This window comes from Daldinia vernicosa (genome assembly GCF_022497035.1).
Source record: "Daldinia vernicosa strain CBS 139.73 unplaced genomic scaffold F5Y00scaffold_26, whole genome shotgun sequence".
Taxonomy (NCBI): Eukaryota; Fungi; Ascomycota; class Sordariomycetes; order Xylariales; family Hypoxylaceae; genus Daldinia; species Daldinia vernicosa.
In genome coordinates, this window is record NW_025953942.1 from 310,254 (window position 1) to 332,349 (window position 22,096).

Below are 22,096 nucleotides of genomic sequence, written 5' to 3' on the forward strand. Positions count from 1 at the left end.
GGGAAGCCTTCTAGTGATAGTGTATATATATACATCGATTCTAAACTACGAGAGTTAGTCCAAAATATTGTATCGAAACCTAAATCCTGTTTACTGAAAATCTGTCTCCGACATCAAAATCATCTATAAAGATGCCCCCTACGACCAACCAAGAGCAGTCATTCAGCGCTATGGAGAATCACGCACATTTACGCCAAGTTCTGTCTGGAATTAATAACGAAGTAAGTTTGACCAAATATCAAAACTTAAATGCAATTAACTAGCATAAGGCTAACATAATATGACCAACCTCGAAGGAATACAAATTAGCACTCGACCGCGATAAAATTTCTTCTACCTCGGGCGACAAACCCAATGGCTCAAAGGGCGAGAGCACTAGGCGCTCAAATAATACAAAACCAGAAATCAGTCCTGTGATTTTGGGTATTGTGTTCAGCCTGAAATAGGATGGGGGCCTCTAGTTGAAGGAGGAATATGGAGAGAATGTGTTTGTTTGGTCGGAGTTTGCCCTGTCTCATGTACACATGGAATAATATGTTTATCTAATCCGAGGAATCCTAATTTCTCGCTGCTGAAGTTATTAAACTCGTAATACCTTTATAGCTGGTCCCTCATTCTTTATTCCTGGCTAGGACATTCCTACCGATAGGAATGCTTCACGACCTTGATTACACCATCATTGTTTGGCCTCTCGATTTTCACAAAGATATCAACATCTTGCGCTGTTTTTTTCGTAGCTGTATTATCGTTCGCATCATTACCTTCTTCAAGAAACCCCCTAAGCTCTCCGGATATAAGTTGGCTAATTACCTAGATATGTTCCAAATATTCCCAACCCGCGAATAGCAACCACTTTTGATATACAAGATCGCAATGGCCGCAACGAAGGCTAAGTGATGTTTCAGGATATTTCGTATAAGCCAAATATATAGGCGCATGCTTAGCCCACGTCTTGTCGGATACATCCCAGAGTTGTTCACTGATATTGTTTTGACATAGCCCCGAGACATTCGACGTCATGGGGCGCATCCCATATTGATACCTAGCCCATATCAACCCACGAGGCCAGATAAACGATGACCTAGTAAAAATAGTAGTTTGTCCCTTCAGTTAGGAGGCGACCTCGTCAGATTATTGAGGAGATTATGCATTTAGATTAGGTAGAGGGCCAATAAATTTTACAGTTCGTTTACTACCAAGTTCACCCGATTAACAAACGTTGTCTACATTAAATAAAGAAATGCGCCATGCGTACGTGATTCTAATAGCGGTAGGGTGGATAAGAGGACCTAAAGAATGACCCGCGGAGCCTTAGATATATGAATAATGGATAGCTTTCCTAAGAGCTTTACTACAACCTTACGTAGGTACCGTAGTAAACTGGGCTTTTTGATGCTTCTCTAAAACAGTGCTATTGTAATAATACGTATTTTATTGTACTGAGAGCATTACTTTGTTTAGACACAAAGAATTGTAATTCTTCTTCGAAACTAAGAATTGATTCTACACAAAGAGTGCTCAGCCTGCACACACTATGGACGTAAAGCAACAACTATAATCTAGAATAAACAGGAATCGAGTTTCTTCTCAAACTAAGAGACAAATTTCCTTAATAAGTCCTGTCTAAGTAATAGTATAATGATTAGAGCCAAAAGCTTATAGTTTGTACAGCACAGTAGTACAGTAAGTCTCCAATATGTCGAACTTCTCTTGTGGCCATAGTCTAAAGTCGCGCGTTGGCGCCAATCTAGCGCACATAGCTCAAGACAAACGGAAACCATGTCCGGATTGCCAGACACGAACTCCAGGGGGGGTTCTCACGCTGTTGAAAATTCTACAGAAATCATGTGAGACGAAAAAGCTCAGCGATCCGAACATCAAGCAGTACCTCACTACATACATCTTTGATCGGTTCATCTCTCAGCGTAAAAACACTTCTACGGGGTTCAAGCAGCAATTTGACGAGATCTTCCAGGAATGGGGTACGGCAACCTATTATATTCTAGACCAAAAGCAGCTCTCAAACCTCTCCGTCACTATCCGGGCCCGCTGGGGTAGCGACGTCGGCAGACAAGCACTTCGAGTTGTAGCTATAGCAGCGCTCAAGGAATATGAAGTCTTCGACCCGATAGAGCCGGCAGATGCGGAGATACTAGCCACACTAAATAGGATGATTGGCTTTATGAGAGACAGGGCTACCGCTGTCGAGACATTCGACCAGCTAGAAGTTATCTTTGACGGGGCCGCAACGTTAGGAACACTAAGAGACAATGTCACATCCGCGCTTATAAGACTTGAGGATGGCTTCACCAAGTGGGACGCGGCAGCAAATAAGTAATCGATATGTGTGTTATGTAGTGGACCAGATAAAGTAAAGGTTCCCTACTAAGAAATATCTAGAATATTGTAGTTAAAAATAAAAAATGATATAACCGCCCCTCACAAAGCAGTTGGGAGGAATGTATGAATAAGATCAAAATATCTGGCTCTCAAATGTTATATGTAATATAAGTGAATGGATACATTGTATCAACTGCATTAAGTACCTAAGCTTCCAAAATCATATGGGCAATAGTAGTGCACACGCCTTTGGATACGAAAATATCACGGGCTTGATAAAGATCATATGTAATAGTACGATAAAGGTAGCCGACGACGTTATTGAGGAATCGCACAGCGAATAAATGTGGCGCTACGACAGAACACGAACTCTTTGGTAATAAAGTTGAGCATTGTTGCTGAAGTTTAGATACATGTATAATCTTTCAGGCATTCGCTCGACGCTCGTGTAGTTGCGAAGAACTATTTACATCGAAGACCATTCGTTACTGTGTGCTGGCATTAACCATTATCCAATATCCGACACACCATGGAGGTATTTAAGCCCCTTATCTGATCCCGACGCCGCCATTATGCAATATGTAAACAAAGAAAGCGTAGGGATGTTTCTTCGGATATTAGCCCGAAGAATACAACTAGTTGATTAAAGTTGAAGCACTTATATCGCTGCAACGCTCATCGCAATAAGGTAGCGCTTCTTTCTTGCTTCACAGTCTCCGCTCTCGCTTTCAACCCACTATCGATTTGATTCGGGACGACGCCATTGGTGAAGTCGTTCCAGTCACGACAAGTCTGGCTGACATCGTGTGGAATGTCATATTGATGGGTAAGCAACTCGTCTGGCTTGAACAGCATCTGTGAAAAGAAGCCGGCAGATGAGTGCCAGGCGACGTGGCAGTGAAAGGGCCAGATTCCGGGACTCTTGGATGCGTCTAGCTGCACAACGACGTAGCTGTAGGCACCGACCATTTGTACATCGCGACGCATGGGATTTTTCGTATTGAGGTTCGATAGCGCGTTTTCGGTGTAGTTACCAGGTCCGGTTGCGAGGACATACATATGCAAACCGTGCGCGTGTATCGGATGGGCCCTAAGGGGTTTCTTGTCAGAACGGTTGAGATATACGTAGATAGCTATTAAAGGCAACTTACGACTGTGCGGGATTATTAACTATAATCCGAATGGATGAATTTGTCCCGTAGTTTATCAGGTTAGACTCAGCTGTATACTCAAAGCCACCTTTGCGACGAGCCTGGAGAAGAGTTGGGTTGTTATAATCCACCCTCGCGGCGACGCCCTGTTGAAGATAATGTAAGATTGATATTCCCAGAACAATAACATGTAGAAATATACTTACACCGAATTCCCAGAGAAAGCTACCAGTCGAATTAATGTATGCGCTGACGTCCATATGTTGGGTCCATGACGGCTCGGGTAGAGCTATGGGGTAAGAAGGTACAGTAAGTGCCAAGTCGTCATTCTCGCAGGTGCCTGGATCTGGAACGTCCCATGGCGTACTGTCTGGAACAGAAATATTATCGGCGCCTTGGTAATAGATAGCAGCGAGCGCTAATGGCTGTTTCGTGCTGGAACAAGATGTCATATTCGCTCTTAACCAAAATGCGGATCCTGGGTCGGCATGAGCGTGCACAATCACATCGGTTCGCTGACCAACACCGAGAGTGATAACCTGCGTGTCATAGGGCTTGATCGGGACGAAATCATTGGCTATAACCGTCATGTTATGTCCGTCGATGGAGATGCGCTGGGTACCCTCCGCGCCAGAATTGATGAATCGAAGACGGTGAGTCTTGCCGGGTGTGAAGATAAATTTCGATAGCCCGGCATTATCTGTGCAAGGCGTCTCATCATCGGCGTCCACGGTAGAACAGTCGAAGTTCATCTTTCCATTGATTAGGTTGTTGTCTGAGGAAGTCAGTCCGTTAGAACCAGGACCCATAATCTCTTGGACGACCGCATAATAGTCTCTATGTGACCAGTCTATATGAATGTCAATAAGTAGTCCTTCAAAGCCCTGACTATTACATACCGTTAACCATGACCGGGCCAAGATCGACGTCGTAGTCCGCATTTCTTGGACCATGGACGACAATAGGGCCGAAGAGCCCACCTGCGTACTGAGCGGAATAGTGGGAATGATACCAAGATGAACCGTATAGCTCGGCTCGGAATTTGTAAGTGAAGCTTTTCCCAGGGGCAATTGGGCATTGAGAAACACCGGGAACGCCGTCCATCCACGGCGTCCCTGTTTGCAAGAAACCGTGCCAGTGAATCGCTGTCCCTTCCGGTGGTCCGTCGTTGATGGAATTTGTGACCTTCACCTCGATATAATCACCCCAATTGGCCTCAACCAGCGGTCCGGGAAATTGGTCATTAACAAGCAGCACGTCTTTCTGATATCCATCTGGCGCGATTATACCTCGACTGACGTTGAACTCGTATCTGCGCGTTATACCGGTGTGCGGTGCATCAGTATAGGGATTGCTCGACCCAACCCCCCTATCGCCCCACGGGATAACGTTGAATCCTCCATTCCCAAGCATAAATGGTGGAAGGGTTTGGGCTAGGAGCGTGCCCCAAAGAGAGTTGCTAGACGAATTAGATTAGTTACTGTTGCATTATTTACCTAATAAAAGCACTTAGATAGGCTTCTCTCTTACCCATTTTGTGCGGTTAACGAAAGCTCGCCGACTAAGCAACAGCAAAAGTTAAGAAACCCCATTACAAAAATCAAATAACGATCGGACGGCCTCAAGGAAGCCAGAGGAATAAAGAAACAATGTCAAGGTTGACCAGAGAAACTTCGTGGGGGACACCACAATCTATAAAAGAAGGAAACCATCTCATTCCAGGTCAAGTGGGCTAACCTATTATACGATATTAAATAAACAGACAGTTTGGGAAGTAATCATACGAACACTGTGAGACATGGGTATTATCCCTTTCTAATGTCTATAGAGTACTTTTCACTCTGGAAAGGGTATTGTAAGCGTCATCGGCATTGCGGCTAGCATCTATAGATTGTCTGGTGGGTTACATCTAGGACCTGTCAAATAAGATTTGCACATGGCTTGTTGACTGTCAGACCCTACCGGGGAAAAAAAGCCGTCAATGCTGAGCGACGATGTAGATATAATTGAAGGGCTGATGCGGTGCACTCTGAGCCAATCGGATGCTACCTGGTCGTTGGCCATCGTCGAAGGGCCATGATAGATTAGAGGAGTTATACGAAAACTAACTGTATCACCGATAGGCTTCGACGACGACCTCTCCTGAATTATTGACATCTACCAATAGCTGCTTCGAGATATCTCAAGCCTCGCCCCATTAAAATGTATGCAGGAGATGAAAAATGTCTTAGACAGTCGCGTTAGGTCCACTGTTTTCCTCAGATCCCGGGCTTCGTATTTGTTTTCGTGATAGGAACGTGGACAGCCGTCACGAAAATAAACAGAATGCCTTAGCTCGAGCAGCGTTCCTTTATACCTCCTCACCCGTTTAAACTGAAACATTTGCAAACATTTGCAAAGCAGCGGGAATTTGGAGGTGTGTTATGGAGTTGACACCGTGAACGAAGAACATGTCATAGTAGACAGGTAGAATGAGAAAACGGACCGATCGGCTTATACAAAAGCTTGAGAAGAAACAAGGGAGCCCGAGCCACAAGTCTCTCGTGCTTCAAAAACTGAGATTTCCTTAGCTTGGCTCATCTTAGGGGATCTAATTCTGCTATGATTTTCTCACGTATGCATGGCTTCCGTGTGGCTGATCCGGAAATTTGATTGGGGTACGCCATAACTTATGGAACATACATGGGAAAACAAAAGTCAAGGAATACTTGGGTACGAGGAGAGCGTGAATGATACCTACGAGACGTAGCTCGTAGGTACATGATTTCGAGGGATGCGGAAACCCGCGGACTCGCCAGTTTGCTGTACTGCTTATTCGACGTGTTAATTAAGCTGTAGCTATCCGAATTCGCACAAGATTTTGATATCCTAGGTAAGGCCGTGATTGGAGGGCTATGCTTTCGGCTAATGCCGTGTTAATACTTTGTAGCGTTGTTAATTATCAGAGGTGTGGCGTAGGGCTTTCTTTACTTGACATCTCTCTGAATCCCAGAGCTGTCATAATTAGTATATACAAGAGATTCGATATAGTACAACTTCCTAGCTAGCGTAGCTAGTGGAAGCTCAATATCAGATCGACCCATAGTTTCCGTCCAGTCTAACATCCTTGATGATAGAGATTCTTTAGTGGATGAATTGAGTATGTCTCAGATATCGATATAACTTTCTTCATAACTATAAAAAGCGAAGTAGTGAAGAATCGGACGTTGAATTTTTCTAAGGTCTTATTCTCGGCCTGAGCTCAGCGGCAGTACTATGAGATGGGCAAAGTTCTATTGACTTCGTGGTCGATATGTGCTTGATTGCGAAGGCATGATAAAAGGTCGTCGTTGTGCTCGCGCAAATGCTTCGACGGCGATGGGCGATGCGTCAGATCTGATAACACTTCCAATCGACATGAAAAAGCTGCGCAAAATTGTTAGTTCCGAGTTGGCATGGCTTTAACGAAGATCTTAAACTCTACATACCCAAACGTAGCGCCAGATCCTAACATATATTGGCCCAAAGTTCGCATGATACCGTTTTGTCCGGCTCCGTATCTAAATATGTTCACAGTTCCTATGCGCCATATGTCAGGGGTATAGATTCTACCGAGTCGTGGGCTCGGCGGGGTGGGGGAGATAGAGCGTACCGAAAATGAAACCGATAATAACGCCAACAGCTATGATGATTTTTTATTTGTTTTAGTAAACGCAAATCGCTTGAAAGATTTTGTACAGTTACATACTACCGCCCATCATAGCTCCCATTTTAACTATTAAATAAAATAATGTTAGTGATGCTTTAGGTAGCCTTGAACGTCTAAAGTCTTGGGGACCACGAACGTTTGTCGACGGTGGAGGGGCCTTGAGGGCCGCGGGTCGTTGGAACAGGAGGCATCTTGAGCTAATTCAAATCCCCGGGTATCTGATTAAATCTTTATGACGGTACAATGTTTTAGAAAAGGAAGTTTGAGGCTATAGAGCTTCTAAATTGGTTTTGCTGGCTGGTGGGATGCTTCTTCCGAGGCTCTTGGAAAATGATTTCGCGAATCAGCTGTTGTAATTTACAACTTGTAAAGCCGGGATCTCCAGATTCTTGGCGCGGCTGAGTCTAGTTTATCGATAAAGAAACAAGCTGAATGATACATGGATCATTGATTATGTAAAAAATGGTTTCGCGCTTTACCCCTTCTCGAAGATATCTCACGTGATAAGAGAGTATCAGACAGTCAGAGTATACCTGCATACAGTGTAGCACCTGCACCTGCTTCGCAAACTTGAATTGGTAGGACCCAACACACCTAAACCTTCAGGTACCTCACAACAACACATCGCGTCGCATGCGCCTGTAACTTCCATCCCTAGCTAGAATGGCAAATGGCAAATGTGTACAAAGGAATCCGTAGTTGGTAATACTCATATATAGTAGATTGCCAATATTAATGTAGTAATTTCGATATATTCATGCATCCGTGTATTCTCTTAAGACAAAGCTGTCCGACTCATGTGTGTATATCTACCTAGGTACCTACCTAAGGTGAATCTGGTGACTGTTGAGATGGATGTTATTTAAACTTCCTAAAGTTAAGGATGAAAAGGACAGCAAAAAGTAAAATGGGAACTTGCGGCTCTCCTCAGGCTTGCCATTTGTTGTATCAAACCCATGTTGTTGCCACATTAAAAATGTTGCTAACCTGGAAGGCATGTAAAGCGCTTAGTAAAGTAACTCTGTACCCAAACTTAGGTGGGTAGGTACATGTACCTCTCAGGTATGGTAGGTGGTATGGTAGGTGCATACCTCCGAAATACAGAACATCGAGGTAGGTAGGTAACAAGGTAACGGGATTAGCCAGCAAAAAGAGACACCCGACCTCGACAAGGGACCTGGGCAACTCCAAATCTTTGAACCAAATCTTTGAACGACCACATCCTCAAAAGTGTTGCTCCTCTTACATCGCTCAAAGAGTTGTGTACCTTAAATAATTCGACATATTTCCAATCACATATCGTCGCCTACCTAGGTAGAAACCTCTTATCAAATTCGCCTGGTATGTCTCCAAAATGTCCCAAACTTCCTTTTTTTCTTTTCTCTAACCGCGCACAAATCATATTTGATGTCTTCCCTGTCACCCCGGTGTTCCCGTAATCAACTTCAATCAGTTGCTTGTTACCCTCGTCTCGTCTGAACTTATGGAATGCCCCTTTTAACTAACCTTTTTTTTATCACTGTTTAGAGAAACGACATCAGCAAACATCTTGCCTGCAAATACCCTCTCCAACTCTCGATCGCTTCTTTCTATCAATACACCTATACACATATTTCGGCGTACTTTGCTAGTTCCGGTCGCGTGCATGATCAACAGAAGGGGCCCGCTTAACCCCCCGACTCGGCTTCTTGGTCTGCCTTCTCATCCACCCGCTCTCTTTCCATCTCGCATCCCATCTCGCTGCTCTTCCTCATGACGGCTGTCGCAAGCCCGCCAACTTTCGCTCAACACACTCGGCCGGCATGGAGTATTAACGGCGGACACGCCGGTCAGATCAATTCCATGAATCCTGACGAGCTGAACCGGATGTTACTGCCTCGAAAGAACTTACAGCGAAATAACTCTTCCTCTTCCATTTCTTCAAATTCATCCGTATCATCTACCTCAACTATTGCTACGACCGGCTCCCAAACGAATGGCAACTCTGTACCAAATTCGGGTGACATGGGCGCGTGGAATAATGGTACCGGAACACGAAAGCGACCCCAGCCGAAAGCCCCGTGGCCGACTCCGAAACCAGATGCTCAGTCGGATTTTGTAAGAATGTCTGCAGGACGCCCGCAGTTGGTTGGTGGCATTAATGGATCTGCGCCGATGCATTCGCCTTCACCAGTATTACCTTCCCAAGGCATGATTGGAGCGCAGCAAGGAATGTCCCGTCCTATGGCTGAATCCTTAACCGGCGGGAACCAGCCTGTATTATATCTCTTATCTCTCAACGGAACATTCGAGCGCAAAACGATATCTGTCCCGTTTTCTCCTGAGACCCTTAGGATTGGTCGTCAGACGAACGCAAAGACAGTTCCCACTCCAATCAATGGTTTCTTCGACTCGAAAGTCCTTTCCCGCCAACATGCAGAGATTTGGGCGGACCGCCAGGGAAAGATCTGGATCCGCGATGTCAAGTCTTCAAACGGTACATTTGTCAACGGTACACGATTGTCACAAGAGAATCGCGAGTCTGAGCCACATGAATTACAAACCAACGATCATTTAGAACTGGGTATTGATATCGTTAGCGAGGATCAGAAGACCATTGTGCATCATAAAGTGGCCGCGAAGGTTGAACATGCGGGTTTCTTAAGCCCTTCGAGTAATCTTCTCGATATGAATTTCGGCGATCTCGATCCTGCGAATGGCTCGATGATGATGATGGGTCCGCAAGGTGGTCTGCCCGCTCGGCCTAGAACGGGAAGCCAAGCTTCCATGGCGAGTAACGGACGCATTGTTGCCGGCGGTAGTATGATGGGGTCTCAAGGAAACGTCATGGGTCATCAACGAGGTCTGTTCTTTTCGCCTATTAGCACCGAGCAGATTGTAAAGCGGCTTCAGGTAAGCAAGACCCATCTCTCATACTAGATCAATATCTAACTATACCTAGCATGAGATGCGGAATCAGCGTCTCCAATCGCAAGATCTGGGTCGAACAAATCAGTTTGTCCAAGGACTTTTGACGAAAGATGATATTAAAGATATTGAGAAACCCGAAGTATCTGAGCAGCCACGGTCACAAATAATCAATGGGAATGGGATATCATTCAGATCCGATAATAAAACACGATTCTCCGATCCTCCAGCGCCACCACCACAACAGCCTTTGCCCGAGAAACCAGATGTTCCGTCTCTAAAACGAGGTATCACCGAGCGGCCTAAACAGCCTAGTCAGAACATGTCGCCGATCCGACAGGACGGAATGAGCCAGATCCTACATTTGACAGAGCTCTTGAGTAACGCGAAGCGGGAAATAGAAAACCAGAGTTCACGTATGCGAGACCTGGAGGAAACCTTGCAAAAAGAGCGACGAGCTCGAGAGCTTGCCGAGGAATTAGCCAGAAGATTAGAAGAGACCTCTAATACACAGACGAATGGTGTTCCCGTGAAGTCAGAAGCTCAGGAGACCGCATTAGAAGAAGCTTTCGAACCACCCATAGATGAAGTATCGCCTGCTGCCGATAATATTCCCAGCGACACTAACAAAACAGCTCCGCAAGCTGAAGCCATCGAAGCTTCCGCCACGCAGTTACATACTCAGATTGAGTCAATGGTATTAGAAATCAGGGATCTACGACAGCAGCTCGATGCTTTCAAGCAGCGGGCGGAGACAGCTGAAGCTGAAAGAGATGCAGACCGCAAGAGCCTAGCAGAAATGGCTTTGCAAATTCGAAGAGATGCCGAAGCTAAAGAAGCTGCTGCGCGGGAGAAAGCTCTATCGGATTCCCGTGCCATCGAGAAATTTAACAATGCAAGTGTGCCTTCTGAGGACTTGTCCACTGTGGCTGGAACCTCACCTCCAGACTCAAACCAGGGCCAGTCAGATTCCAGCGAACTCATTGACCAACCCACGCTCTCAAGGGCCAATACCATTACGCCGCATTCTACAACGTCCGGGCTTTTACCACGCGATCAGGCGTTGGCAAACAGCATACCTTACGCATCCATGATGGGAGTTGTCCTTATCGGTATGGGCTTAATGGCTTATATAAACGGGTGGCAACCGCAACCAAGGCTCGAGCGATGAGCAGCTTAGCTATTGCACAGCCAAATTAATGTTTTCTACTCGGTATCGACATACTGACTACCTACATAGGTACATATTGACATCCGTCCTTTGAACATTCACGAATTCTTTCCCTTTGTCCTCATTCTATAATAAGCTCGTCCAACTTTCGTATCTCCAGATACCAGTCTTTTTGGAACAAGGCATCAATTTGGGACCGGCGTTAGGGGAGCGGCAAGTGACTACGTTAAGGCCACCAGACTACGGGGCTTTCATCCTTTTTCTATCTAGCATCAATGATTATGCGCGCTCGGCCTCTAGGATGTGGTTCATTTGTGGCAGGATACGGAAAATTACTAAGTATGCCGGATCGAGATGGGCCGATTAGAAAATAGGGGCCGTTGAAAGACTACTTTTACGCGTCTTTATAGCTAGGCGTCCGCTATGTATTAGCTGGTCGGGTCTGGTCATAGGACTTGGTTGGTGATGTGCTACATCGCCTCGCGATCCATAAAAGATAGTTTACGTTTGCATAGCGCATGGACAACGAAACGATTTTATTCCGCAACAGCAGCATTCGTCGTGATGTGACAGCGACTTGTAACTATAGAGTTAAAATGTAATATATTTAGGCGAGGTTTTCAAGGTCAAGAAGTTTTTATCCATTAAGCACCTACTTAAAGTAACTCGAACGATCATCTAAGTCCCGAGTTTCCCCTTTCCCCTTTTCTCAGGACGACAAAGAGATGTATGATCCCAAAGTAACCCCGGCGTTACAGTGCAGCCAGTGTAGGGGTAGCCTTTCCCTTTGCTAGAGTAGCTACCTAAGTTTATGAACAAGGTTCATCGCGTCAGATCGTCTTCGTCGTTGGATTATGGGGACGACTCGAATGTAGACTTCTTCAGCACATGCTGTATGTCTACAAGGATGCCATAACGGATTAGCTAGGGTATCGTGAAAGTTAGGGTGTTTATAAGCATGCATGAGCGAGATACTGGGTACCATATCTAGGATTTGCTTTTGATTGTGCATATGGGTCCGCCACGATAACAAGACTAGATCTAAAGGATCTGATCCCCAGAAGCAAACGCCCCTCATTTAGTCAACAGACGCGTTATAGATGACACGACCTCGATATTTCATTGACCTCTTACCGACCGACTAAGATATATTTTGAAGCATTCTCTGGCAATCCCAATATATAAGTCTTCCAAATGAGGTCCTTGAGCTTTTTGGTACTACATGTTTTTGTAGTCGCTGCCTTGTCCGACAAGAAAAGACTCATTATCGACACGGACCTCTTGTCATTTGATGATGACCCCTTGGCAATTGGCTTAAGCGGTATACTTCAGAACTGGGGACAGGTCGAACTAATTGGAGTCATGTCAAGTATATATCCTCTAAATTCTAGACTTCATGCTACGTAGCGTATGTTCATTAATAGTAACCACGGATATGTAGGCGTCAACAGTCGATATGTTCCTCCAGCTATCGATGCTATTAACACTTACTTCGGATATCCCCAGATCCCGATAGCGATCCAGAAACCTGTTGATAATTTGGTATGTCATGAATTACCGAAATATAATAAGTCGGATTGTGCTTAATGCATTCTACCACAGACAAAATTGCCAGAGTACCCAGAGTTTGGAGCCTACGTTACAGGGCTGACCTATAACTTCACTGAAGATGTGCGAGATGGAACCAATACCCCTGATCCAGGTGCGGCAGTAATTTCATCCACCTAGAGTTACTATACGTTAGGGGACTACGTCTAATATAAAGCTTCACTCGAACAGTTTCATCATACCGCTATCTGCTCTCTACGTCAGCGGACGATTCAATTACTCTCGCCGTAATCGGGTTCTTCGACAATGTGTTCAACCTCCTTAACTCCGGCCCCGACCAAATATCCCCATATACAGGGGCTGAACTACTCGCTTCTAAAGTGCGCGAACTCGTCGTGCAAGCCAACGACGTGGGATATTCTTATAACACGAACGCGCATAACGAAACCCTCGCCCAAAAAGTGCTAAACTGGTGGCCGGGCAAATTGACATTTGCGTGGGATGGTGTTGGCGAAAACACCATCCTCGGCCGTCGAATTACCACTGAGCTGGACCCCACCAAGAATCCGCTCGGATACGCTCTGCGTACCAACATCGGGTACGACCAGAAGCACCCGGTCTGGGACGCTGTAGCTGTGTACTATGCCGTGTGTGGGCTAGACGACGTGTTCAGATGGAAGTACCCGCACGGCGGCCGCGTGAACGTAAACGCGTCCGCTTTTGCTACCTGGGAGAACGGTACGGTTTCAAGCCCCGGGTTACAGAACTCGATCGAGTTCAAAATGCCTAATACGACATTTGCGGCGAGGTTGGAAGATATGCTGCTATGGGAACCGGGACAGCGTGTGCCGTACTGGAGGACTTGGTGTAGAAGTTAGACTGATATAAGGGGTATCTGAGTGGTTATCACTGGAAGCACTGCTGTAACGTAATGCGCTTCGAGTTATTTTACTCCCTTAATATAATCCAGTTGCTTAATTTAAAGAACCCCTGATGACCCTAACTAGATAATCATCGCAATGCATAGGTAGAATTATAAGTTTTCGAACGACATACCTGTTCAGCAGGTATCTACTCGGATGGAACAAATCGTCTCTGAAAGAATGCGGAAGACTAAAAGGTAACTTGTTATGACGGGCCAGTATAGAGGATAATCTATATGAGCATTCGTAAAATATTAAAATTTGGCTGTGGGTGTGGAATTCCAATTGCTATGCCAATTCGTTAACAGGCCAAGAATTTCCTATCCGTCGTTTCTAGGGCTGACCAGAAAGACAACCAATACCGCTTGAAATGGATGCCGGAAGAACGAGGCTGTCTAAAAGACATAACCTCCTCTTATGACCTAGCTGTCCTTCGTTTTCTAGCAATATTACTACTCAAAGTATGTAATAGTGCGATACTGCCGCGAGATTATTATGAAGTTGGCCAGCTGTCTGTAACGGGCGAGGTACGAGGGGCACAATACGCGCTGCCAGAAGGACCGTACAATACCAAATTCATCATGCAAGCATATCCGACACTGAGGCAATTGAACCAATGCAAAGTCTAGGCCACAGGGGACTAAAATGTTGTTGGTTTAACGAGAAGCACGGCTTAAATCAGCCAGCTCTTAATTCGTTTGATGAACGCCGAGTCGCGTATTAGCGACTAATATTAGCGGTGAAGGGGAACCAACAGCATATATTTACGTCATATGGGGCTTGACAGGGGCTTTCCGGATTACCGGGTCATCAGCAAGACTTCGAAAACCACGGTAACCTATTCAACGGTTGATTTCAATTTTCCGTTGTTAAAACCACAGACGTAAGTGGCACCTAACGTTGTGAATGTCTCCAAATCCCGATCATACGAGAAAGAGTCCGTCTAAAGGATTTTCTGCGCCTTTGCTCAACCAAGACACGTATCCCGCGGGCATACACTCTGACACTACTACATAAATGTAGTTAGTTATAACTTATAAGGGTTGTAGTAGAAATTTCACCGCCAGACATGGATCCAAAATAACCCCACCCAACTAAGCGAAGTACAAAATACCGTTCTAGCAAGTCTCTACTTAATTTGTATGAGTATTAGATAACGTCGTATTCTATAACACATACACGCCTTAGTGTATGCTTGACGGGTCAAATAGGTTATTGTAAATTCGACAATTCGGTAATAGAATCCATTCTCGGCCTTTGGATCCATCAGCGAAGCGGAGGACTGATTTTGACCCCCTTGTTGGACGATTAATATGTAAGATAAAATGTCCATCGATCGTCGGTCACATACTTTGACAGATTTTCTCGAAAGACTACATCGGTGATCCCCCGAGACGACTTGGATTTCGCTTCAATACCCCACCGACAAGATGGCGATGAGTCTTTCCTCGCTTTACCTATCCTTCTTCGCTGCTTTCGACGTAGTCCTAGCAACTAGCCTCAACGTAACGGCCATTGGTGCCAAGGATGGTAATTCCCGTTTTGAATGCTGGGAGCTTGCCTCGCCATTCGTCTCATCCAGCCAAACGGGCATCGCCGGATCACAGACGACGTTTTTAGGAGATGTTAGTAACATCACGTATAACGTGATCCCGGCGGGTTTCGACAGCGGAGTCCACAATACACCTAGAAACCAGTAAGTGCTTTATGCTTGTGTATTCAAAAATATTACCTAGTCCTAGGTAAAGCTTGATGAGTAAAGTTCTCACATGAAGCAGATGGATTGTTGTCCTCAATGGACTAGCGGTTATAACACTACCGGATAATAGCTCTGTCACCGTCACGACGCTACCGGGAGAGATGGGTCTGCTGTTTGCCACGGACACTCCGGAGGTCAGCCGCGAGGGCCATGGCAACTATTTCCCGGGTGTCTCGGAGACCATCTTTCTGCAGATCCCAACGAAGGACGGCGTGATACCGGAGCATAAGGTACTAAACGAGGATGGCCCTTGTACTCCGAACAAGTACGCGGCGCTCCGAGGGTGGGCGACTGGTTAGCATTTTGCTTGTGGTAGACGGATTATATGGTAGGATAAGTTAATTATGAGGGCGAATTGGATCTTCTAAATTCCATTAAGAATTAATCATGAAGGTCTTAGTAATGATCATAGGCAAGAGGGGCACGTTGATACCCAAGCTATCTACGGCATTGACCGAAAAGGACATTGGTCTAAGCCAACATTTTAATTGAATTATCACGCAGGACTCAGTTCACAAGAACCGAATTTAAAAAGGAACATGTTCACTTCAAGTTAGTTTAAGAGGTACCCAGTATAAACAGTAAACGAACGCATACCCAATACTCCCCTGTCAGACTCGCTCTACGAGTCTACATTATGAAAATAGCAGTGTAGCACGGCCTCGTTTCCACGCTCATTATTACTCCCTAAACCTAACAGAACTCGGAAGTGCGCCCGGCACGGCCTTGACCTGTAGTATCACATCCCGTATTCGTGTCTGGGCATGGTACTGGAAAGCAGGATGTGTAGCCAACGTGATAGCGAGTAAGAGAGCCAGTACTATGATGACAAAATGTTCAAGTAGGAATCCGCTGCGCGCGCCTAGATTTACGCCGTTCTTGGGAGCGAGGGGCCCGACCATCTTTTTGACAGGTTCGATAGCGTAAAAGCGCGCGGCTTTCAGACCCCGCGGCATACCTGGGAGTCCATCCATACTCCAGGCGTTTTTGAGGGCCCAGTAGCGGTCCATACTCTCTTTCTCGTTGCCTTCGAGGACCTTGGCTTCCTTTCGCTTGAAGAAGTCGTTGAGGGTAGTCCGGAATTCCTTGAAGTCGAAGATTGGAACCGAGTAGCCGCATGAGGTGCCGACTTGGTGGATATCTACCACGATGACTGACCGTGTGCCTGGTATGACTTCGATGTTTTCCTTTTGCACGATACTGTCAAACTCTGGTGTTCCGTTTTCCAGTACGCGGCCTTTGCCCCAAAACCTGACAATACGGGGCGGTCCTTCGAAGGCATTGAATAGTATAGTTACACGGCCGTTACCAGGCTCCAGAAGATGCGATATAGTCTTGTATAAGGTCAGTTAATTTCATCATATCTGATTGAAGAAATCATAGCAGACCTCATTCCCACTTCCTGTCAAATCCAAGAACCAAAAGGTTTTAGTGTCGGGAATACCAAAATACTGGCCCCCTTTTGGTGAAAGATTAACGTGCCCTTTCCCCGATAGTGGTGCTGTAGCTATCCAGAAAACCTTCTGGGCCAACATCCAATCGATGAGGCTTTGTTTTGGGATTTCTTCGAAATATGCGCCCATAATGAATAGCGATGACGACTTGGCTCCCTGCTACGGCGTAGATAGGATCTATCAATGGAAGAGCTGTTAAATTGTCAATCAGGTTTCAATGAAAGGGTGGGACAAGGTCTATAAAACGATTTTACTTCTAAATAGTAACGATTACTATATCTTAGGTTATTGGAGAATCAGATCTATGATCCAAGGTTAAATATATTAAATTAAATTAAATTAAAAAAGGGCAGCCTTTGAGCTGCCCGATAGAGTCATCATCGGTTCACGGAAGCCGACAATTGCCGGTGCGGAGGTGATCCACCAACGCCCGAGCTCCCGTCTTGCCGTTTTACAGAATTACCCCTTACAGTGACATCTTCGGGTTTATAGATCGTAGGTGAATTAGCCGATATCGGCCTTGTTTTACATCAGAGCCTATATCTCCATATACGTTAAGAAGCCTATCTCAGAACTCTTAAACCCAGTTCTGTAGTTGACCAGGCAGAGCCAGCATACTGGAAATAGGAGATATCCTGGATAATTAAATTGCAAGAAGGGAGTATATTACCTGGTTTGATTTATGAACTAAGCTTATTATAAGCGAAGAAGATGCCTGAATTATATATCTCCTAACGAGCTTCACAATAGTCCCTTGGCTACATATTAGCATTAAGGTAACCAAATTTTAGGGAAGAGCGTCGTTATGTGAGCAACCTCTCTGCGAAAGACGTAACCCCTTTATTATGCTTCTTTCAAGCCCGGTTAATCTAAACCCTTAACGTATCCGGGGTAGCGCATTCTACATGCCTTTTTTAATCCGTTAGCTGGCGGCGCAAACTTGTTCACTATGAATGGGCTCGAATGGAAACGTTCTCGCTCACTTTTTAATTCGGGCTTTAGTGCTGGCTACATCTTACAACAGACGTCTCACGTTGTTGATGAGGCTGAAGTCTACGTCGATATTTTTAGAGAACATGCTCGAAAAGGTAAAATGTTCTCTTTAGACGGTGTGACTTGCTGGTATATGATGGATGTTATTGGCGCCGTAGCCTTGGACTCACAACTCCATTCTCAACAGCAGTTCAATCCCCTAGCGTCGGCATTGCGCCGGCAGACTCGTTGGCATGTCCTTGACAACGAGTGGAATCTTCTAATCCTCTACAATCTACTATTGCTTCTACCTCCTGCAATCTCACCCCGAAGCCATGACCAAGCTCCGCGCCGAGCATGACGCCGTATTCGGGGCCGACATTACCGAAACGGCCAACACAATGCGCGAACAGCCCCATCTCCTCAATCGACTCCCCTACACCACGGCAGTCATCAAAGAATCTTTACGCCTCTTCCCTCCAGCATCCGCGATGCGTGGCGGCCAACCTGGCGTGTATCTCCAGGACGACAAGGGCAACAGATATCCGACCGAGGGAACAAACATGTAGATTCTACATTCAGCCGTAGAGCGCAACCCGAAGTACTGGCCTTCGGCAATGGAATTCATACCCGAGCGCTGGCTCGTGGAGCCGGGAGACCCACTGTACCCCGTTAAGGGGGGTTGGCGACCCTTCGAGCATGGGCCGCTAAATTGCTTGGGTCAGACTCTGGCTATGCTCTGTGAAAATCACGCTGGCGCTTACTGTGCGTGAGTTTAACATTAGACATGTGTATGACGAATGGGATCGCTTACACCCTACGAGCAAGGTTAAGAGGGTTAATAGCGAGCGCGCTTATCAGACGCAGTCCGGAGGGGCGCATCCTGCTGATGGTTATCCGTGTCGGATCAGCTTTAGGAAGTAGTGGCTTTGGATAAAAAGAACAGTGTTTAAATTTTTTTGTTATTATTAAAAATCTTAGAAATTTATGTACTGATCAATTGAACGCTGAAATACCGCTTGTATTTCAGGTCGACTCGTGCCAGAATCATAATCTAGGCAGGATAGGGGTCGTGGAAGGTACCTACGTAATAATGCGAATTCCCTTTAGTTAGTCCTCACGTAACTATCAATATAGAAATCTTTACTCGAAGCTTTTGATATCATCTGACTACTTTATGTACCTAATTCATAAGGTATGAAGCTTATATATCATGAGTCTTTCGGCCCTCGAAACCATATACGTCCGATCAACCCCACGAGAAGACTCACTACCTACTACTACAGCTTCGACACTCCAGACCACGAATCATCCATAATATTCCATTAACTGTCCACCTCATTTCCGAGTCATCTTTACCCTTACCAACTATTAGGTTAACCCCGTTCCGGTATGTTAACGACGACCCGCGAAACCTCCCAAACCTCAATGACGAGGAGTTCGACAACCTGACGGCCGTACTAAGGACGTATTAAGTATACGAAATGCGAAGCGTGGTATCCAGCCCGTTCCCTAATAACCAATCTCTTTGCAATAGTCGACTTCCGGCACGAATTCACGCCCAATGTATTCTTTGCCTTCTGCCATGTCTTGAATCTCTGCTGTACTAGGAAGCACGCCCGGATATTGGGCATTGGTTCGATCACGGTCCCACCACAAGATACCCGAAAGAAGGGATAGATAAGCTTCAGGGTTGTGCTGCTCTGAGATTATCGTGAAGTACCAGTTATCGCATGCTCCGTTTTCTTCCTGAGGAAATCTCGCTAAGAGGTGGTCCATGTTGAGAGATCGGACCCTGAGGCTTCCGCCAGCAGGTCGCAACCACGTGAAACCAGACATGGCGTGTGAGAAATAGCTAATGTGACGGAGCGGGGACCAGTCGATTCTTTTATCAGCGGCGATGCGAGATATAAACTCGAGGTCGAAAGATCCATCAGCTAAGCCCTCCACGCCTTGTAATCCCATAAGAATATACCAATGGCCGGTAACCATGGTTCCCCTTTCAATAAGTTCAATAGGTCCTATATATTTCATTAACAACATAACAGCTCAATATAGCCATCTTGGACTTACCTTGGGTGACAATACCATCAATAACTTGGGTGACAACACCATCAATAAACTTGTCTAGGAACTTGGTAATACTTTCAGCGATTCGATTCTCCCATGGTGTGAAATAGTGCCAGAGCATTTCCCAAGGCCGTTCATCGTCCATTTCATGCTCCGAGTCTTCACTGTCCGAATCACTCCCCGAGCTGATTTTGTAAGGGAGAAGTTCTCGAGATATCTCCATACAATAAAATGTAAGCTGTACTCTCGAAATCTCCGTGCTTGTAGGTTTTGGAATTGGGCGGCCCCGAGGATTCAGAAACATTTCTGACAATGATTCCTCCATGAATTGCAGAGCAAATTTCTCGACGGTGGAGTGGAAAGAAATCAACTCCTCAGCTAAGGACAAAGAGAAGTCTTGCCGGTCAAGTGATGGCCTATTATTCCGGTCGAGATATTTGCGGCCAAACCTGTGTATTCGATCTACAAGTTGACTAGGAGAATATACGTGCAATTCTGTTACCCATTCGGCACGTCTTGCTGCGTATAAGGCTATAGCCGATGGGAGGAAGTCACCTAGAGCATTTGTAGTGATTTCGCGAATAATAATGCCCCCGTCGCTCTTGTAGATATTGTAAAAGTGTCTGCAAGTGGTGAAAAGTGCGTAAAGGGAGGATATATCGAGGTTTAGCATGATGTTTTGCTTCACCTCAAGGGGTAGGAGTTGGAGGAGGCTTTCGGCCTTGGTTTTGGTTTGAGAAGCCATTTTCTGTTCGGAATATAATGATATAAATGGACAGAATCGATTAAGGGAGTGCGAAATACGCAAAGGAGAAAAACAAATGCTGATGGAAGATAAAACTCCTTAAAGATGAATTCCAGCGTGGGAAAAAAAAAAGAAAGAATTTTGAAAGTAAGAGTGTCGAACGTAGGCGGCAGTAAGATAACCAGGCTGAGTAGAACAGAATAGATGTCCATCTTATGAGGTTAAATTACCTCACCTAAGGAGTTACCACCCCCTTAATATGCTAGTAGTCCTGGTTTAGGTCATAATTCTCGTTGTTTTTCAATATATATAGGTAGGTACCTAGGTATATATGTAGACTGGTCAATTGGTTGAAAGGTGCGTTGATCATTCGTAAGTCTGGTGTCCTTGATGGCCCTACTTACCTATATAGCACACATCACGCACGGCCCTAATCAGGTAGGTGACGTGGATTGCTCGTGAGTCACCTTCTAACTATATTATATATTTCCCCCCTCCGTGCATGCTCGCAATGACGTGTATAACCCTACTTGTTATCAACCAAACATGTCACGAAGTGGAACTAAACAGTATGGAAAGAACTTTGTTGTTCCTCAAAGAACTCTAAGCTAACTAGGTAGCAAGCCTGCGGCTTGTATACATACCAACATGTCTTTTGATCTAGAGGTCTCATCTATAATCCTAATAAAACGGCCATGTCTATCTATTCAATGAGCCATCCAGATGACATACTCGACAAACTTTTAATGACAACCATCGTTATCCTTAGTTTCCTACCATTGACAACATTGACAACATATTTGCCAACCATAATCCTAGTAGTATGTCTAATAAATCCTCTACCCTAGCCTTGGTGAGTGTATCTTGCTAATTCATATTAGGTACCGTATTTTGTTATTATTCCTAAGCAGAAAACGTACATCGCTAACAATCTAACTTCAGTAGGTACGTTTCCCGTCCTATTTTAAAGTGCCTGAGTTGAAGATCTCATTCCATCAAACTTCCTCACTACCTACATATATAACCTAGGTACTTGAAGGACTGTTGGGATATTACTAATGTAATAGCCACTGACTACTCTGACAAGAGGCTATCCACAGGGCCCACGAGCCCTAGCGGCCACACACACACACATACTATTTAACCTGGTGTGGCCACGTAAACTCTCTCTCTCTTACATAGACAACTAGACTGAATATAAACCATCGTGGGAATCCCCTCACTCGTTACCGACCCTCTACATGCAGACCTTGTCTTCCAACAGGACAATCTCGACTCAGATAATCTAACTACGCTACCGGAGAACCGGTTTATTTATTTTTCAGGTTTTAAATTAGTCTTTCTAGAGCACTAAATAATGGACCAACT

The 22,096-nt window shown here is 45.3% G+C and overlaps 10 protein-coding genes across 10 annotated transcripts; 6 read left to right on the plus strand and 4 right to left on the minus strand.

Moving 5' to 3' along the window:
* Window positions 1–1,696: 1,696 nt before the first annotated feature.
* Window positions 1,697–2,338, plus strand: F5Y00DRAFT_262572 (uncharacterized protein; the record flags this gene model as incomplete). Its single annotated transcript, XM_048011401.1, has 1 exon — window positions 1,697–2,338. The coding sequence occupies one exon, from the start codon at window positions 1,697–1,699 to the stop codon at window positions 2,336–2,338; it is 642 nt and encodes a 213-aa protein (XP_047864405.1).
* Window positions 2,339–2,729: 391 nt separating this feature from the next.
* Window positions 2,730–5,489, minus strand: F5Y00DRAFT_238420 (putative multicopper oxidase). Its single transcript, XM_048007967.1, has 5 exons — window positions 5,022–5,489; window positions 4,391–4,950; window positions 3,698–4,341; window positions 3,492–3,637; window positions 2,730–3,430 (listed from the first exon to the last, which is right to left on the minus strand). Exons 1-5 carry the CDS (start codon window positions 5,081–5,083, stop codon window positions 3,016–3,018), a joined length of 1,827 nt encoding a protein of 608 aa, XP_047864406.1. The 5' UTR covers window positions 5,084–5,489; the 3' UTR covers window positions 2,730–3,015.
* Window positions 5,490–6,381: 892 nt separating this feature from the next.
* F5Y00DRAFT_86465 (reactive mitochondrial oxygen species modulator 1-domain-containing protein) lies at window positions 6,382–8,061 on the minus strand. Its single transcript, XM_048014266.1, has 5 exons — window positions 7,316–8,061; window positions 7,219–7,245; window positions 7,123–7,152; window positions 6,959–7,049; window positions 6,382–6,896 (listed from the first exon to the last, which is right to left on the minus strand). Exons 1-5 carry the CDS (start codon window positions 7,368–7,370, stop codon window positions 6,764–6,766), a joined length of 336 nt encoding a protein of 111 aa, XP_047864407.1. The 5' UTR covers window positions 7,371–8,061; the 3' UTR covers window positions 6,382–6,763.
* Window positions 8,062–8,251: 190 nt separating this feature from the next.
* F5Y00DRAFT_238432 (uncharacterized protein) lies at window positions 8,252–11,944 on the plus strand. The gene is made up of 3 exons (XM_048007968.1): window positions 8,252–8,520; window positions 8,707–10,071; window positions 10,121–11,944. The coding sequence occupies exons 2-3, from the start codon at window positions 8,932–8,934 to the stop codon at window positions 11,255–11,257; spliced, it is 2,277 nt and encodes a 758-aa protein (XP_047864408.1). The 5' UTR covers window positions 8,252–8,520; window positions 8,707–8,931; the 3' UTR covers window positions 11,258–11,944.
* Window positions 11,945–12,337: 393 nt separating this feature from the next.
* On the plus strand, window positions 12,338–13,893 carry F5Y00DRAFT_86506 (uncharacterized protein). Its single transcript, XM_048014267.1, has 4 exons — window positions 12,338–12,626; window positions 12,699–12,799; window positions 12,860–12,959; window positions 13,037–13,893. The coding sequence occupies exons 1-4, from the start codon at window positions 12,452–12,454 to the stop codon at window positions 13,681–13,683; spliced, it is 1,023 nt and encodes a 340-aa protein (XP_047864409.1). The 5' UTR covers window positions 12,338–12,451; the 3' UTR covers window positions 13,684–13,893.
* A 685-nt stretch (window positions 13,894–14,578) lies between these two features.
* On the plus strand, window positions 14,579–16,040 carry F5Y00DRAFT_238435 (uncharacterized protein). Its single transcript, XM_048007969.1, has 3 exons — window positions 14,579–15,043; window positions 15,101–15,424; window positions 15,507–16,040. Exons 2-3 carry the CDS (start codon window positions 15,159–15,161, stop codon window positions 15,784–15,786), a joined length of 546 nt encoding a protein of 181 aa, XP_047864410.1. The 5' UTR covers window positions 14,579–15,043; window positions 15,101–15,158; the 3' UTR covers window positions 15,787–16,040.
* On the minus strand, window positions 16,041–17,215 carry F5Y00DRAFT_238437 (uncharacterized protein). Its single transcript, XM_048007970.1, has 2 exons — window positions 16,876–17,215; window positions 16,041–16,821 (listed from the first exon to the last, which is right to left on the minus strand). The coding sequence occupies exons 1-2, from the start codon at window positions 17,068–17,070 to the stop codon at window positions 16,168–16,170; spliced, it is 849 nt and encodes a 282-aa protein (XP_047864411.1). The 5' UTR covers window positions 17,071–17,215; the 3' UTR covers window positions 16,041–16,167.
* A 501-nt stretch (window positions 17,216–17,716) lies between these two features.
* Window positions 17,717–18,482, plus strand: F5Y00DRAFT_270208 (cytochrome P450; the record flags this gene model as incomplete). Its single annotated transcript, XM_048012586.1, has 2 exons — window positions 17,717–18,161; window positions 18,247–18,482. Exons 1-2 carry the CDS (start codon window positions 17,891–17,893, stop codon window positions 18,480–18,482), a joined length of 507 nt encoding a protein of 168 aa, XP_047864412.1. The 5' UTR covers window positions 17,717–17,890.
* Window positions 18,483–18,530: 48 nt separating this feature from the next.
* Window positions 18,531–18,837, plus strand: F5Y00DRAFT_262580 (uncharacterized protein; the record flags this gene model as incomplete). The annotated part of the gene is made up of 2 exons (XM_048011402.1): window positions 18,531–18,682; window positions 18,738–18,837. 2 exons carry the CDS (start codon window positions 18,531–18,533, stop codon window positions 18,835–18,837), a joined length of 252 nt encoding a protein of 83 aa, XP_047864413.1.
* Window positions 18,838–19,425: 588 nt separating this feature from the next.
* On the minus strand, window positions 19,426–20,728 carry F5Y00DRAFT_262581 (uncharacterized protein; the record flags this gene model as incomplete). Its single annotated transcript, XM_048011403.1, has 2 exons — window positions 19,426–19,934; window positions 19,987–20,728. The coding sequence occupies 2 exons, from the start codon at window positions 20,726–20,728 to the stop codon at window positions 19,426–19,428; spliced, it is 1,251 nt and encodes a 416-aa protein (XP_047864414.1).
* Window positions 20,729–22,096: the final 1,368 nt, after the last annotated feature.

Excerpts from the sequence above, each read along its gene's own strand:
- F5Y00DRAFT_238432 (XM_048007968.1), top strand. The coding sequence starts at position 8,932 with ATGACGGCTGTCGCAAGCCCGCCAACTTTCGCTCAACACACTCGGCCG. Across the intron at positions 10,072-10,120 it reads AGATTGTAAAGCGGCTTCAG|CATGAGATGCGGAATCAGCG; the intron begins GTAAGCAAGACC and ends AACTATACCTAG.
- F5Y00DRAFT_238435 (XM_048007969.1), top strand. The coding sequence starts at position 15,159 with ATGGCGATGAGTCTTTCCTCGCTTTACCTATCCTTCTTCGCTGCTTTC. Across the intron at positions 15,425-15,506 it reads CACAATACACCTAGAAACCA|ATGGATTGTTGTCCTCAATG; the intron begins GTAAGTGCTTTA and ends CACATGAAGCAG.
- F5Y00DRAFT_238437 (XM_048007970.1), bottom strand. The coding sequence starts at position 17,070 with ATGGGCGCATATTTCGAAGAAATCCCAAAACAAAGCCTCATCGATTGG. Across the intron at positions 16,822-16,875 it reads TGACAGGAAGTGGGAATGAG|ACTATATCGCATCTTCTGGA; the intron begins GTCTGCTATGAT and ends ACCTTATACAAG.
- F5Y00DRAFT_238420 (XM_048007967.1), bottom strand. The coding sequence starts at position 5,083 with ATGGGGTTTCTTAACTTTTGCTGTTGCTTAGTCGGCGAGCTTTCGTTA. Across the intron at positions 3,638-3,697 it reads GCTTTCTCTGGGAATTCGGT|GGCGTCGCCGCGAGGGTGGA; the intron begins GTAAGTATATTT and ends TATCTTCAACAG. Across the intron at positions 3,431-3,491 it reads GTTAATAATCCCGCACAGTC|GGCCCATCCGATACACGCGC; the intron begins GTAAGTTGCCTT and ends GAAACCCCTTAG.
- F5Y00DRAFT_86465 (XM_048014266.1), bottom strand. The coding sequence starts at position 7,370 with ATGCCTCCTGTTCCAACGACCCGCGGCCCTCAAGGCCCCTCCACCGTC. Across the intron at positions 7,153-7,218 it reads GGGAGCTATGATGGGCGGTA|CTGTTGGCGTTATTATCGGT; the intron begins GTATGTAACTGT and ends AAATCATCATAG. Across the intron at positions 6,897-6,958 it reads GGATCTGGCGCTACGTTTGG|CTTTTTCATGTCGATTGGAA; the intron begins GTATGTAGAGTT and ends AATTTTGCGCAG.
- F5Y00DRAFT_86506 (XM_048014267.1), top strand. The coding sequence starts at position 12,452 with ATGAGGTCCTTGAGCTTTTTGGTACTACATGTTTTTGTAGTCGCTGCC. Across the intron at positions 12,627-12,698 it reads ACTAATTGGAGTCATGTCAA|GCGTCAACAGTCGATATGTT; the intron begins GTATATATCCTC and ends ACGGATATGTAG. Across the intron at positions 12,960-13,036 it reads AACCAATACCCCTGATCCAG|TTTCATCATACCGCTATCTG; the intron begins GTGCGGCAGTAA and ends TCACTCGAACAG.